The sequence below is a fragment of the Penicillium cinerascens genome (assembly GCF_028974065.1).
Source record: "Penicillium cinerascens strain IBT 15544 chromosome Unknown contig_16_segment0_segment0, whole genome shotgun sequence".
Lineage (NCBI taxonomy): Eukaryota > Fungi > Ascomycota > Eurotiomycetes > Eurotiales > Aspergillaceae > Penicillium > Penicillium cinerascens.
This window is the reverse complement of record NW_026695286.1, coordinates 2643967-2657150: the sequence shown is the minus strand read 5'-3', so window position 1 is coordinate 2657150 and position 13184 is coordinate 2643967. Positions and strand designations below refer to the sequence as shown.

Genomic DNA, 13184 nt, shown 5'->3' with positions numbered 1-13184 from the left:
CGGCCGAGTATATAACCAAATTGTGGTTCTTATCGGTCACCTGTTCTTATCGATAAAGCTTCCATGTGGTGTTGACTCCGGTGCATCCACCTCCCTCTTTCTTCTTAAACCTCGCCAGCCATGAGCGAACTCCTCACTTACATCCTCAACAACGAGGATACCTTCCGAAGGTACGTTGTCCTCGATACGCAAAGATTATACCGTCAGCTACCTTGAATCTAGCTAAGCTGACTTGTCTGAACCCCGACAGAAACCGCCTCCCCTCCCTCTACTCCGATTTCGCCCTCCAGAAGAAGACAAACCCGGATGGATACGCCGTCAATGTCGCTGCTTGGGAGCAGGCCCTGAACCACGCCGCTAAGCGCGGGTATACCTCGTCACGCGGCGTGCGCGTGCGTTCGGGGTCCTCGGCGTCGCAAAGGAACGCGGCTCCCAGTCGAAAGAAGACAGACCACCTTATTCTTCGTACTGATGAGTCCTTACTACGAGATTTGGAGCTTCCTGAGTGGGGAAGGCCGGTGGCGCTTGGTGCTGTTTTTGTATGTTCATGCAAGGTGCGGATCTTTCGAGGGTGGATCCATGGCTAATGCGGGCTGCAGATGGAAGCAATGAACAAACGAACTATGATTCCACTGCCGGTATACAAGACTGACCCTGGGTGTCTACGAAGGAGCCAGTGGAAACTTATTGACACCAGCGTGTTGAGCCCGTGGAATGTCATGAGCTGGGGCGCGCGGCAGCTGAAAGGCATTGTGGTGGGGACCGACGACTCTGCGCCGAAGATCCAAGTTCAGGAATTGGTGCTGGTCGAGAATCTGCAGGTGGGTTGTAATTCTTTCATTAATGGGCTTTTTCTAATTATTGGCTTCGATCCATAGGAAGCGGCAGATTTGGCTGTTAAAAAGGCCACTGGTGGCACTTCATCCAAGTTGGATCTGATATACTCGAAAGAAAGCTTCGTCGAGGCATTCGCCACCATACTCCACGATGCTACGGAACTTTCAGATTCGGATTTTGATGTTCTTTTGGTCTATCTATCCCGCGACCGCGGCGCCATTGCGTATGATGGCAAGGTAAATGTGGAATCTACATACCAGGTCTCTATCGATACTGATCAGAGATCACCAGACAATCAAATTCAAATCTGCGGATGAGCCTCCGCAGATCACCCAACAGGACGCGACTATCGCGTCTATAAAAACTCTTGTATCGACAATCTCGAAGCAGGTCTCGAACCTGGAAGCGAAGATTGAGGGGTTGAATGCAGCTGCAAAGGCAGCACTCGCTAACAAGAACCGTATTTCGGCGCTAGCTGCAATCAAATCTAAAAAGATGGTCGAGCATAACCTCCAGCAGCGACTGAATACCTTGACACAGCTCGAGGAGGTCTACTCAAGGATCGAACAGGCCGCCGGTCAGGTAGAAATCGTGAAAGTCATGGAAGCCAGTACCGGCGTTCTTCGCGGACTGCATGCGCAGACAGGCGGTGCGGAGCGGGTTGAAGATGTTGTGGAAGAGCTGCGCGAAGAGATGTCTAAGGTTGACGAGATTGGCGGTATCATGAATGAAGCTGCGCCAGTCATTGATGAGGGTGAGATCGATGACGAGCTCCAGGCTCTGGAGAGGAGTGACCAGAAGACGAAAGAGGATGCGGAAGCAGAGGAAACAAGGAAGAAGCTTGCGGAGCTCGACAGTATCAAGCAGGCCTCAAACGAGGCAGCTCGTCAGGCACAGGCGGGAAAGGATGTCGACGCCGAACTGGCAGAGAGCATCGGCAGGCTCTCCAACATGTCGGTTGAGGGTCAGCTGCCAGCAGAATAGTATTCATCAACAAGACTTTTCTTCGAGAGCCTATACTCGGGTTGCTGTCAATTTGCAACGAGCCATGGATGTCAGTCACGCAGGCGCAGGGTTCATGCCATGTGGCTCAAGGCCCATCCGAATCGATCACAACAGGATCACCATTCCCCATTGGGATCTCGATAGGTCCAGCCGGTGCCGGCACATTGTCCTCTGAAGCTGCTAAAGCTCCAGGGATGGTGGACCTTATTTGAGCATCACTCTTCTTACGCGCATTTGCGATTAGACGCTTGAAATCATCATCGTGACTTGAAGACCACTTCTCTCTGTCAAAATCCTTGCGTGTAATCTCATCCGCAGCCGATGCGAATGGTGTTTGCGCCCCTCCTTGTGTCTTCTCCCAGATCTTAAGCTCATTCAGAAGCTCCCTTTTTGGTTTGGGGTTCCGTGAGTCGCAGTTGGCGTTCCAAAGATTCATCCACTCAGTATGACGTCGCTGCAAGAGCGCCCTCGATCCCCAGTCCGGGATGCCTAGCTCTCGAAACTTTTTTTTCAATTGGCCATCTTTCAACAAAGAGTAATTTATGGCAGGGAGTCTTTCGGGTGGGTCAATGAAATTCTGGGTGGCGTGTCGTTGGGGTTGTAAAGATCTATGACAGCATTGAATCAGACTTGATACCATTAGATTCCCATGCGCTTGTTTCACGTACCCAAAGGTTGCCGGTTTAGCTGGACTTGGAGCTTTTTGTCCGGTACAGACATCAAGGTGGGTGAACATCACCGCTTCTTTCATCCTACGACCACATCCGAGAGGACAACTGAAAAGTCCATCCTCTGCGATCACATTAGATATGCCATGGCAGACAAGAACGAAACTAACCTGGAACAAAATCCTCGTCATCATCCTGGCTATCCTCAATAACCTCCGGCTCCTCCTCTTGCATCGCCACTTCCACTTTCACGCCGCGTGATCTAGTGCGCATTCGCTGCGAACCTGGATCCGCTGCTTCGGCCTCCTCGTCTTGGTCCAAAAAGCCAACCCTTCGCTTCTTGGGCGCGGGCTGTTGAATATCGTCTCCTCCATTCGTAAGGCGTGCCGCTTCCTTCCGTGCAAGCGAGAGCATGGGTTCACGCGCGTTCTGGAACTGCTCCACCAATTCCTGCACGATCCAGTTCCGCCGTAGCTTCAGTTCTTGGTCCTGGAGGCGGCATGTAGGACACCTGCCCTCGTTACTGAGGCATCGACGAATGCATAGTGAGCAAAATGTATGTGAGCAAGAAGTGAGAACAGGATTATCGAAGAAGTCCTTGCAGATTTGGCATCGTAGAGAGTTCTCCAGCGGCGCAAGTAGTAAAAGTGGCGTATTTAGCCAATCCGTGGAGTCGGGGATATCAAATGGCTCCGCCATAGGGGTAGCCGAAGAAACCTGCGGGCGCAGGCACAGGCGAATTCGGTGCGATAGTGACAGAAGATCAGTCGCGTGAAGCTGAAGAAGAAGATAGGTGGAGTTGGCGCAGTGCCAAGACCCGCTGACTGATACGCGTTAAGTGGTTTGGCACGCGTCGTCCAACTTACAGCTCTAGACATCATGGACTCCAAGATGTATCTTGCTGAGCAGGTGCTCAATGAGCAGCGTACGGTATGAAAAATGCTGAGTAGTTCTTTGCGACAGCCACTGATCTATTCCAGATCACCTACCGGGCCTTGGGCCGCGCGCTGAAGGTCCATGCCAACCGCGCCAAACAGTGTGTCATCCAGTGCTTCTGGATAAGGGACCAGCTAATGAACTTTGACTGCAGGTTGCTATTTGAATTCCACAGCAAGGAAAACGCGAAAAAGCCCCAGAGTGTTCACGCTACCTACGTCATCTCGGGAATCCAGAAACCTCCAGAGCCGCCTGCGACGAACGGTCATGCGAAGGACGACGAAGATGAGGTCATGCAGAGCAGTCCCTACTTGCCCAGCTCGATGCCAAATCAGGACGCCCCCTCCGACTCGTTGCGTATTGCCTCGATCATACTAGCCCGGGAAGAGGATCTGGAGGGTAGGCATTGTCTATCCGTTTGTGCGCCGATCGTTCCGCTGATACTTTGGGCCATTGAATAGATGCAAAAGCTACATTCCAGTCAATTTCAACGATCCACGTCTATAGCGTTCAACCGACAGCTCTCCAGGACCTCAATGTTTTGACGGATGTGTGTCGGGAAGTCGCTACTGCATACGCGCAGGACGACCCGTTAGAGGGCGGAAAGGACTGGGGCATGATCCAAAATCGCAACGTCAAGGTAGGATTTTCTTTAAATTCCGTTATACTATCAAAGTCTCACAACGGCGATAGCGGAGAACGGGAGCTCGTCCGCCGCCACCGCCAACTGCTTCGGCGCCTAAGACCAAGACCGAATCCACAGTCCCTGCCAAACGTCCCTTCGAGAAATCTGCGCCTGCAGGCAAAACTGAAAACAAGCCCGAGGAAACGAAATCTCAGTCATCCTCGGCCGCGAACTCTCAAACGTCCTCAAAGCCTGCTGCAAAGCCAGCTCCCAAGCGCGAGAAGAGCAATCTGTTCAGCTCATTCGCCAAGGCTAAGCCAAAGCAGAAGACATCAACTCCTGCCGAGTCGGTAAGTCTATCATGGTCAGTTCTACATGGAGGTCAAACCATTAATCCCGGAATAAAGGCGACGCCAAGCGGTGCGGAAGATGGTAAGTTATCTCAATACGAAACTCAACTCGTTAGCTCACGGCCCGCAGTTGTACTGGATGACGCCTCGGAAGAGGAGGCCGAAGAGCTCTTCCCAAATAGCGCCGACACAGCCGCGGCAGCAGCCACCCGCGAAAGCAAAAAAGAGCGAGAAGAGAAGCTCAAGGCCATGATGGAAGATGACGACGCAGACGGTAGGACCCCGGGACCTAAAATACACGGCCGAAGACCCATCGCTCACGGCATTACAGATGAGGAAATGCCCGATGCCGACGAAGAGCCGGTGCGTGAGCCGACTCCCATCGAGCAACCACCGCCTTCCAAGCCGGCAGAGCTCAAAGAGGAGGTGACTGTGCAAGGCGGCCGCCGACGAGGCAAGCGTCAAGTCATGAAGAAGAGGACGGTCAAGGATGAGGAGGGATACTTGGGTAAGAAGCAGTTGACCTCGAATCACTCAATTATACTAACTACGCACAGTCACTCGAGAGGAAGCAACGTGGGAGTCCTTCTCCGAGGATGAGCCGGCGCCCAAGAAGAAGCCGGCCGTCAATGTGGCCAAGGGCAAGGGAGCTAAACCCGGACAGGGGAATATCATGTCGTTCTTCGGCAAGAAGTAGTAGCATTACCTCTCGGGGCAATTAATATGAAGTCGCATTGAATTAGCCCGAATGCAGATAAACTACTGTAGTCGTACCTGGATGTAATGTAAACACCGCCGATCACCTCTCCGCAGTCTCCGCAGTTGCGGAGTCGAGTGCAACCAAAGCGAACACAGATGTTGGCCGATGTCACCTTGCGCCCCCTATCTCGCCGGTCATCAATCAAGATTACTCCCGGTATATCGTGGAGTGTATCTTGTGCTCCACGTTCCGAGATTGAGGAATGTGCGCCCCTGTTGGGTTGCGGGCTGGCGATCGACACTAGCTATGCTCCCCTCTTATTTACCCCGACTTTCCCTTCGTGCTTTTGCCCATCATTTCGCCCATCATGCCTCTCTCCACACTGTTCGTGGGTTCCCTGTTGGCCCTTCAGGCCGGTGCTATGCCTGGACGCGACAATGCTGCCGTCCTGCGCCGAGCCTGCCCTGACTACACTTCCTACTCCCAGACACCACAGTAAGTGGTCCCGGCACTAGAATCGCGAATAGCTTTACTCACTTCTTTCAGCGGCCCTTATAGTGGCGGTCCCCTGAACCTTCCCTTCCAGCGTCCTGCGCCAGCATGCCGGACATTCTCGTCCTCCTCCGTCGAGAAGGTCATTGACGATATGACTTCGCGTCTTGTTGACAAGGACCTTGCTCAGCTTTTCCGTAATGCCTTCCCCAACACTCTGGACACCACAATCCGCTGGCATCAGAATGGCACCAGCTCAGCGTCCAAGAGACAAAGCAAGCGGGATACCGCCGTGTGGACTGGCGCGCAGACATTCATCGTGACTGGCGACATCGATGCGGAGTGGCTGCGTGACTCGACCAACCAGCTTACCAACTACCAGAAGCTGGCCACCGATGACAAGAGCCTGTATACGCTCATTCTCGGCACCATTGCGACTCAGTCCGAGTACGTCATCCAGTCGCCTTACTGCAATGCCTACCAGCCACCGTCCGTCAGTGGCATCCAGCCCGAGAAAAACACCGAGGTTGATACCGTTCACCCCGGGTATGAGAAATCCTTTGTGTACGAGTGCAAGTACGAACTCGACTCGCTCGCCCATTTCCTGAAGCTGGGTATCGAGTTCCACGAGAACACCGGCTCGACCGAGTTCCTGACCGACCGTTGGTTCAAGGCCCTTCAGACGCTCCTTGACACCATTGACGCGCAGTCGCAGCCGACTTTTAACTCCGAGAACCAGTTTGTCCCCAACCAGTATACCTTCCAGCGTGAAACCACTATTGGCACCGAGACTCTGAACCTGGGCGGTATCGGCAACCCGCTCAACAGTGGCACCGGTCTCATTCGTAGCGCTTTCCGCCCTAGCGACGACGCCACGATTCTGGGATATTTCATCCCGGCTAATGCCATGATGTCGGTTGAGCTTCAAAAGATCGCCAAGGTTCTCAAGAAGGCTGGTGGCCACGACGACCTGGCCGACGAGCTGGAGCAGCGTGGTAAGAAGCTTGCCGCGGCAGTGCGCGAGCACGGTATCTTCAACCATGCCAAATACGGCGATGTCTACGCCTACGAGGTTGACGGCTATGGCTCGCGCATCTTCATGGACGATGCCAACATCCCCTCGCTCCTGTCTCTGCCCTACCTGGGCTTCCTCGATGCGAGCGACAAGACCTACCAAAACACTCGTAAGATGATCACCGACAAGTCCGGTAACCCTTACTATCTCGAGGGACCCGACTTCCACGGCATCGGCGGTCCTCACAGTAAGTGATCCGTGTCAACTGTACAGTGGCAATTTACTAACGAAAACAGTCGGTCTCGAGAACGCCTGGCCCATGTCCCTTCTTGTGCAAGCTCAAACTTCCGACAACGACACCGAGATCATGGAGTGCATCAACCTGGTCCGCGACTCGAGTCTGCTCGGCCTCGTGCACGAGTCTATCAACGTCACCAACATCAAGCAGTATACTCGCCCTTGGTTCGCCTGGGCCAACTCCGTGTTTTCCGAGACTCTTCTCAAAGTTGCGGAGGAGCGCCCGCACTTGATCTTTGGCGAGGATGCGAAGCCGTATAGTATTTAAAAGAGCCGTTGACCCCCCCCCCCCCCTTGGGAATGTATTATTATCGAGAAGAATATATATTTATCTTTGTAAAGTGAGAATTGTTTGGAGCCGCAAGAGGATGGAGGTGGGTCGTATCGGTGATTGGACCACTCTAAAATAGGGTGCGGGCGCCCGTTTTCCCGTTCGGGTCAGCCCTTCCCTTCCCCACCGTCCAAGCTTCCGTGCCGCCAACTCCGATCGGATGGAGATCTGTTGTTCGAACATCCCAAACAGGTCCGTCTCTCGTGATTGTCCACTTCCGGATACCCTCGCATGCTGCACCACATCTGAGTGGTCACATCTTGCAGCCCTATACCGGGGACGTGGTGTGCCTGCAGGGTCTTACCTTCTTCAGCTGGGTCTAGAACCATCCCGGTTTCACTATCTTTGGTTCCAGGAGCACTTAACAAGGGAGAGTGCATACTGAAACAACGTCATTCTAGCCAAACATGTTGTCCCTTGGGGGGATTTTTTATGGTTACAGTTGAAACCCAAGCACGTGGTAACCAGCTCGGGCCAAGGCTCAAGTGGGAGAACAAGAATCCTTGGAAAGTTGAATAGGGCCAATGGAGTATTTTTGGGCACAAACCGCGTGGCCTCAAGAGATAGGAGATCGCCAATGCTCATCCCTAGCCCCGGATTCCCCACCCGAAAGGTTATCATCATGCATGTGAAGTAGCTGTTGCCTGCAGGAAATCCGGAATAGTCACGATCTTTACCAAAGTACCATCTCTACCATAGGAACGTTAATCCAGGGGGATTCCATGACGTTTGGGCGGCTGGGCAACGCTGAGGCTCCCAGCACAGGCCACATTCTTTTGGTTTGACTCAAGGCTGGTTCTCCGGATCGGGATCTCTATGCTGCAAGGTAGAGCTGCTACTTAACGACGACCCTGATCGACCCTATTTATTCGATATTCCTCTTTCTTTCCTATCCATGGATCCTACCTACAGCTTAACCACAGCCTCAAACTTATTGGGGGAACTTGGAACTTACTAGCATATCAATCCGTTCAATAATCCACCATGGCCACTTCTCTACATACTATCAACCCTGATGAAGCAAACACTGAATCCGATCTGGCAGGCTGGGACACTGATCATCCGTTGTGTCCTTGGGTACCCACTCATCATCCACCTGCCGCTTCGTTTGCGAGCCAGAGTAGTTCTTCTCCTTATTTGCAGTACTCCGCCATACAACTCTCCCCAGAGCTTGGACCAGGCACCTTGATGACCCCTCCCTCCACACAGCTCGATACTACGAGTATCTCTTGGTTTGACGGCTCAGGTTCGAGTCAGTGCTCCACCAGCAATACCAGCGGCACAGGAGACTTCCCTTGGATGAACCTGATGGGCAGTCCTGAGCTCGACGCTTCCGGTTCCGCTTCGACTTCTGTACAGCCTCGTGGTACGGATATCAGGTGTTGCAAGCACCACTTTCGTACACAAGAGAAGTCTTCCCACAACGAGCCGCAGCCTCCCAGCACAGAGTATGTTCCTCGCCTATAGATCTTTGGCACCGTGCACGTCTCATTATGACTTTCACTCCAGATTGAAGCACTACGGTCGATTCAAATGCCACTGGGAAGGCTGCTCATACCCGGGTAGTTTCTCGCGTGAAACCTGCCTGTGGCGACATATCAAGTCCACACATGTATCTCCAGACGAGTTTAAATGTCCTGATTCCCAGTGCAATAAAACATTTGGTCGCAAGGATCGATTTCAGAGCCACATGCGATTAGCTCATACGAGCCATGGAAAGGGGGGTTTTTGCTCTTCCTGTCGGTCTTGATACACTTGGCAGCATCATCTTTCCTTGGCCCTGTCATGCTTTCATCCGATCATGGTTATTTTCCGTTGGAGTTTGTCAAGACATGATATCTCTTTTTCTGCCAAGTCAAGTTCCATTTCCACTCTGGTCTAGAACATTAACTGATATAAATTTGATTTTCTTCTCTCACTATAGCCGCTTTTACCTTGCCTCGAGGGGATTGCGTAAGGCAAACTATTATCCGCAGGTGCCATCGGCGCCATCCTTGGTTGGTTTAGGAATTGATCGGGTCTTTCGATTGACCCGGGCAAGTGCTTTCAATACGAACCTGATGAAGAGAGTGCATAAAAAGCATAATACATTGACTGGCAGCTGGCATAATTACACAAGTTACTTGGCTCGTGGCGAAGGAGTGTCACGATAGGCTGGAGGCAAAACTCCCGCCAGTGCAGCCTTGATCTGAAGCGCCAGAGTGCGCGAGTGCCATCGGTGTTGTTGAGTATAGCCGCCCATCACCCAGAAATTATCAAGGCGCAAATGACGCTTCCACATACCGCGAATCTCACCTTCGTCGTCAATTCCCCAAGTCGCGTCGACACGCTCGGCGAGTTCGTGGGGGCCGAGCAGGTGCTTGCTTTCACACATGGTCTTCACACCATTTGCAGTTCCATTCAACTCAGAGGGGCTACCACCGAGAATCTCCGCTGCGGTGCTGCACAGATTACCGTCAGAGAATCCAGTGCACCACACGATAGCATCTGCGTCGACAGTGCTCCCGTCCGAGAATCGAAGACCGGTCGCAGTATACGCGACAGGCTCGACTCCCGCCTTCATACCAGCCTTGCCTTCCACAAGCAGCTTGGTACCACCCACGTCGACGTAGTGCCCACCGGCCTTCTCGAGCAAGTTATGCATCAAGGCCGAGGTGGGGTGACTACTATCAAGAACGGGGAATCCGGCTGCCTCCAGAGCCTCATACCGCTTCGGCTCCTTGGATGCGAACATCGCGAATAGCCCGCGGGCGAGCTGGCCATCTACACTTGCCGGTAATGTCAAGAAAAGATTGTCAGCTGCCTCGACGCCAAAGTCGTATGCTCCCAGACTCATCTTGTCGCAGACATAGTCGACGGGGATGATGTATGTGGGAGAGCGGACATTCATTGTCGGTTGAAGACCGGCAGCGTGGCAGTCCTCGAGCACGTCGAAGGCTGTGTTGGCGGATCCTATCACGAGGACAGACTAAGTCATGATAAGCACTCCAGGCATCTCCAATTCCATCGTGTGCTTGCCTACCTTGGCACCCTTCTCCACCAGTTGTTTTGCATTCAGATATTGTGCCGAGTGGACACTGATTCCCTGGTATAGATCTCTGTCTGCGATCTGTGGCATATTGGGCTTCTGCGATCCAATACCAGTTGCCAAGACGAGATGCTTCGAGACTGCAGTACGCTGACCAGCGGGCGTTTGGAGTTTGATCCGCCATCTTTCCGTGGACGGGTCATAGCGCGTTGACTGGATCTTCGCCGAGTTGATAATGTTGAGGTTGAAGGTCTCGATATATCGTACAACCTGTGACGCAAGCTCACGTCGGGAAAGAAGGTGAGGTGTTTGGAGTTCCTTGTCATAGCCTGGTTAAATAGGAGTCAATACATCTTATCACCAGGTATATAGGTTGCAACCACTTACACATGAATGGCAGTTCACAGAAGGATGTCGGGATATGGAAGCGCATGCAATCGTACCGAAGCGCCCAGTTGTCACCCGGCTTGGGATTTCGCTCGGCCATAACACTATCAACACCGAGGGCCTTCAGCCTAGCTGACAGGGCAGCGGCACTACAGATTCCAGCGTGTTAGCAAGCCGCTTCTTTGGGCAGTTTGGATGTGCAATTTACGCGTTACCGCCTCCGATGATGAAGACATCGGTCTCGAAATCGAGATCATCGAATCGTCTTGCTGCAGCCTGAAGCAGACTTTCATCCTCAGCCTGGAGATCCAGACCCTCCAGTCTAGTACTCAGAATCCAGATCTTCCACTCAATTGTCTCCATGCCCTGGAGCTCGGTCTTAACAGGCAAGAAGAGGATCTTGCCTCGGCAAGTGGCGCCAGGCGATTCAGTTCGAAACACGATCGGGCAGTCAATGAATTGCTATGCGAAATACATTGTAAGTCTGTGTTCTATTGCGTGTCCATGCGGCATTCTCTTACAAGAACCGGGGTAGCTGGGAGAAACAGAGCTGCACCGTCAACAGCAATTCCTTTCGAGATACTTCTCAGCTTTTCCGTCTCTAGGAGGCTTGCTGCAATTACTCCTGGAGTCTTGAAAGTGCGCAAATGGTACGTCAGTGCGAGCTGGTCTTTCCAGAATGCTTGATCAGCATAGAAGCAGGCCTCGAGAGAGGCAGCATCATTATTAGCCAACGCAGCATTGAAGCGGTCCAATACAATATTCGCTTGCTTAGTCGCCGCATCGCCGGCCAAAGACTCCGAGTCAACCAACCCCGGGACCAGTGTGGGGAGCGGGTGTTCGTCCATCATCCTCCGCAAGTCCGCTCGCCGGGGGTACTCTTGCGAGTGCGCGTCGCCGTCTGGTACTTTGTGTCAGTCTTCACCATGCTGCATACTCTCTTTACAACATGCTGGTTAACTTACTAATAGCCATGATTCGCTATGTGAAAGGGTGGCAGATCCAGCGGAGTGGGATTTGAAGAGAAAGGAGCCATGAGCCCGTTCGCATTTCCCCCCCCCCCCCCTCAGATCAGGATGGTCAAAACTTCGTCCTTAGACTACGGCCACATAGAGACTAGCACGTCTCGCGGAAGTGTTTACGAAGCTCTATACCCGTTCGGCCTAGTACGACAACAGCACGTGTTTTGGAACCCTCTAGTGGGATTTTTGCCAAAGATCGGCGGGGCCTCGACTGGCCTCTATTTCCTTCGCGGCCTCTAATGAACTCAGAAAAAAAAAAGTAACAAAGTACGGAGTATTAGTGCCTCGTAATAGCGCCCCCCACCTGGCGGTGAGGGTGCGCTGCCCCGGTAGGCCCAAATTTTCCATTATCCATCGTTTTTCGTCATAACCAGCCCGAAATTCCAGAATCTTGTGTAATCGAGGCCAGCGAAGCCGCCTATGCCCAAAAAAAGCCGAATTTGTCGAAGATCGTCAAGGAATATGGAGTACTCCGTATTACGTGCTGCGGGGACGCGTCCGACGGGGTAAATTGGCTCGCACTGCCTAGAAACCGGTTAATAAGGCTCTTCAAGACTATCAGGAGGAAGCTTTGACTCACTGGATATATAATATATATAATCGCTATCTTCTAGTGACGCCTGCGCTAGTAGAGGAGATAGCGAATCTCTCGCTAAAGCGTATAGGTGTTAAACGCGAGCTAGGCAGTATGTAGGTGTATCGCTTTATTAAACGACTTCCTTAAGGCCTTAATCTTACCTCGGTAAAGTAGAGAACGAAGGAGTATAAGCGGATCTAGGTAGAGAATAGCGGAATACTAGAACTCTAGTATTCTTAATAGGGGAACGTCGTTAAAGATATAGCGCTACAGTTAGTATATAATATCGATGAATATAGCTGTCGGGATTGGTAGTATAGAAAATAAGAGAGATAAATAAATGCCTGAGGGTTCCTATGGGGCAGGGCAGTCCTTAGGACAAATATTTGTCGAGAGAAATACTACCTCCCATAGAGGTCGGCTACTACTGCGGCGTAGTAGCTTACCCCAGGAAGATGGATAAAGATAAAGATGAAGGGTCTCTTTGGTCTGCCTTTATGAGAGAAAGGTAGTAAGAGAATAATTTAGATGAAAGCTCTTGTTTTATTCAGTCTGGTTTTTAGGCCATATTTATAGATAAAATATTCAGTTCATCTGGAATGAGTGTGCTGATTACCCAAGGTAAGTATGCTGTTTGCCCGAGGTAATTATGCCGTAAACGTGCTGTTTGCTCGAGGTAAACGTGCTATATCCAAGGCTATAGATAGGATAGGCCTAATAACCTCGGTTAGGTAGGCAAATGGAAAGAGAAAGATAGTAAAGGCCGAAGCGAGAGCAAAGTGAGAGATAAATGAGAGATAATTGGAAGGTCAGATAAAGGCAGTGAGAAATGGCAGAACGGGAACTTCAGCGGGAACTTCCATGTTGAATTGGAAGCTCTGGAAATCTGCATTTATAAATGCAGACACCTAAAA

The 13184-nt window shown here is 51.9% G+C and overlaps 7 protein-coding genes across 7 annotated transcripts; 6 read left to right on the top strand and 1 right to left on the bottom strand.

Moving 5' to 3' along the window:
* Positions 1 to 120: 120 nt before the first annotated feature.
* N7498_000984 (putative vacuolar sorting protein SNF7 family protein) lies at positions 121 to 1821 on the top strand (the record flags this gene model as incomplete). Its single annotated transcript, XM_058448047.1, has 5 exons — positions 121 to 170; positions 251 to 539; positions 600 to 821; positions 879 to 1073; positions 1129 to 1821. The coding sequence occupies 5 exons, from the start codon at positions 121 to 123 to the stop codon at positions 1819 to 1821; spliced, it is 1449 nt and encodes a 482-aa protein (XP_058313458.1).
* Positions 1822 to 1927: 106 nt separating this feature from the next.
* On the bottom strand, positions 1928 to 3209 carry rad18 (E3 ubiquitin-protein ligase RAD18; the record flags this gene model as incomplete). The annotated part of the gene is made up of 3 exons (XM_058448046.1): positions 1928 to 2450; positions 2511 to 2634; positions 2681 to 3209. The coding sequence occupies 3 exons, from the start codon at positions 3207 to 3209 to the stop codon at positions 1928 to 1930; spliced, it is 1176 nt and encodes a 391-aa protein (XP_058313457.1).
* Positions 3210 to 3389: 180 nt separating this feature from the next.
* On the top strand, positions 3390 to 5118 carry N7498_000982 (uncharacterized protein; the record flags this gene model as incomplete). Its single annotated transcript, XM_058448045.1, has 9 exons — positions 3390 to 3440; positions 3491 to 3546; positions 3601 to 3845; positions 3908 to 4086; positions 4140 to 4421; positions 4479 to 4503; positions 4552 to 4695; positions 4753 to 4929; positions 4979 to 5118. 9 exons carry the CDS (start codon positions 3390 to 3392, stop codon positions 5116 to 5118), a joined length of 1299 nt encoding a protein of 432 aa, XP_058313456.1.
* A 370-nt stretch (positions 5119 to 5488) lies between these two features.
* Positions 5489 to 7193, top strand: N7498_000981 (glycoside hydrolase family 125 protein; the record flags this gene model as incomplete). Its single annotated transcript, XM_058448044.1, has 3 exons — positions 5489 to 5616; positions 5668 to 6875; positions 6925 to 7193. The coding sequence occupies 3 exons, from the start codon at positions 5489 to 5491 to the stop codon at positions 7191 to 7193; spliced, it is 1605 nt and encodes a 534-aa protein (XP_058313455.1).
* A 1047-nt stretch (positions 7194 to 8240) lies between these two features.
* On the top strand, positions 8241 to 8723 carry N7498_000980 (uncharacterized protein; the record flags this gene model as incomplete). Its single annotated transcript, XM_058448043.1, has 1 exon — positions 8241 to 8723. The coding sequence occupies one exon, from the start codon at positions 8241 to 8243 to the stop codon at positions 8721 to 8723; it is 483 nt and encodes a 160-aa protein (XP_058313454.1).
* Positions 8724 to 9522: 799 nt separating this feature from the next.
* N7498_000979 (uncharacterized protein) lies at positions 9523 to 9999 on the top strand (the record flags this gene model as incomplete). Its single annotated transcript, XM_058448042.1, has 1 exon — positions 9523 to 9999. The coding sequence occupies one exon, from the start codon at positions 9523 to 9525 to the stop codon at positions 9997 to 9999; it is 477 nt and encodes a 158-aa protein (XP_058313453.1).
* Positions 10000 to 10866: 867 nt separating this feature from the next.
* On the top strand, positions 10867 to 11692 carry N7498_000978 (uncharacterized protein; the record flags this gene model as incomplete). Its single annotated transcript, XM_058448041.1, has 3 exons — positions 10867 to 11149; positions 11447 to 11584; positions 11643 to 11692. The coding sequence occupies 3 exons, from the start codon at positions 10867 to 10869 to the stop codon at positions 11690 to 11692; spliced, it is 471 nt and encodes a 156-aa protein (XP_058313452.1).
* Positions 11693 to 13184: the final 1492 nt, after the last annotated feature.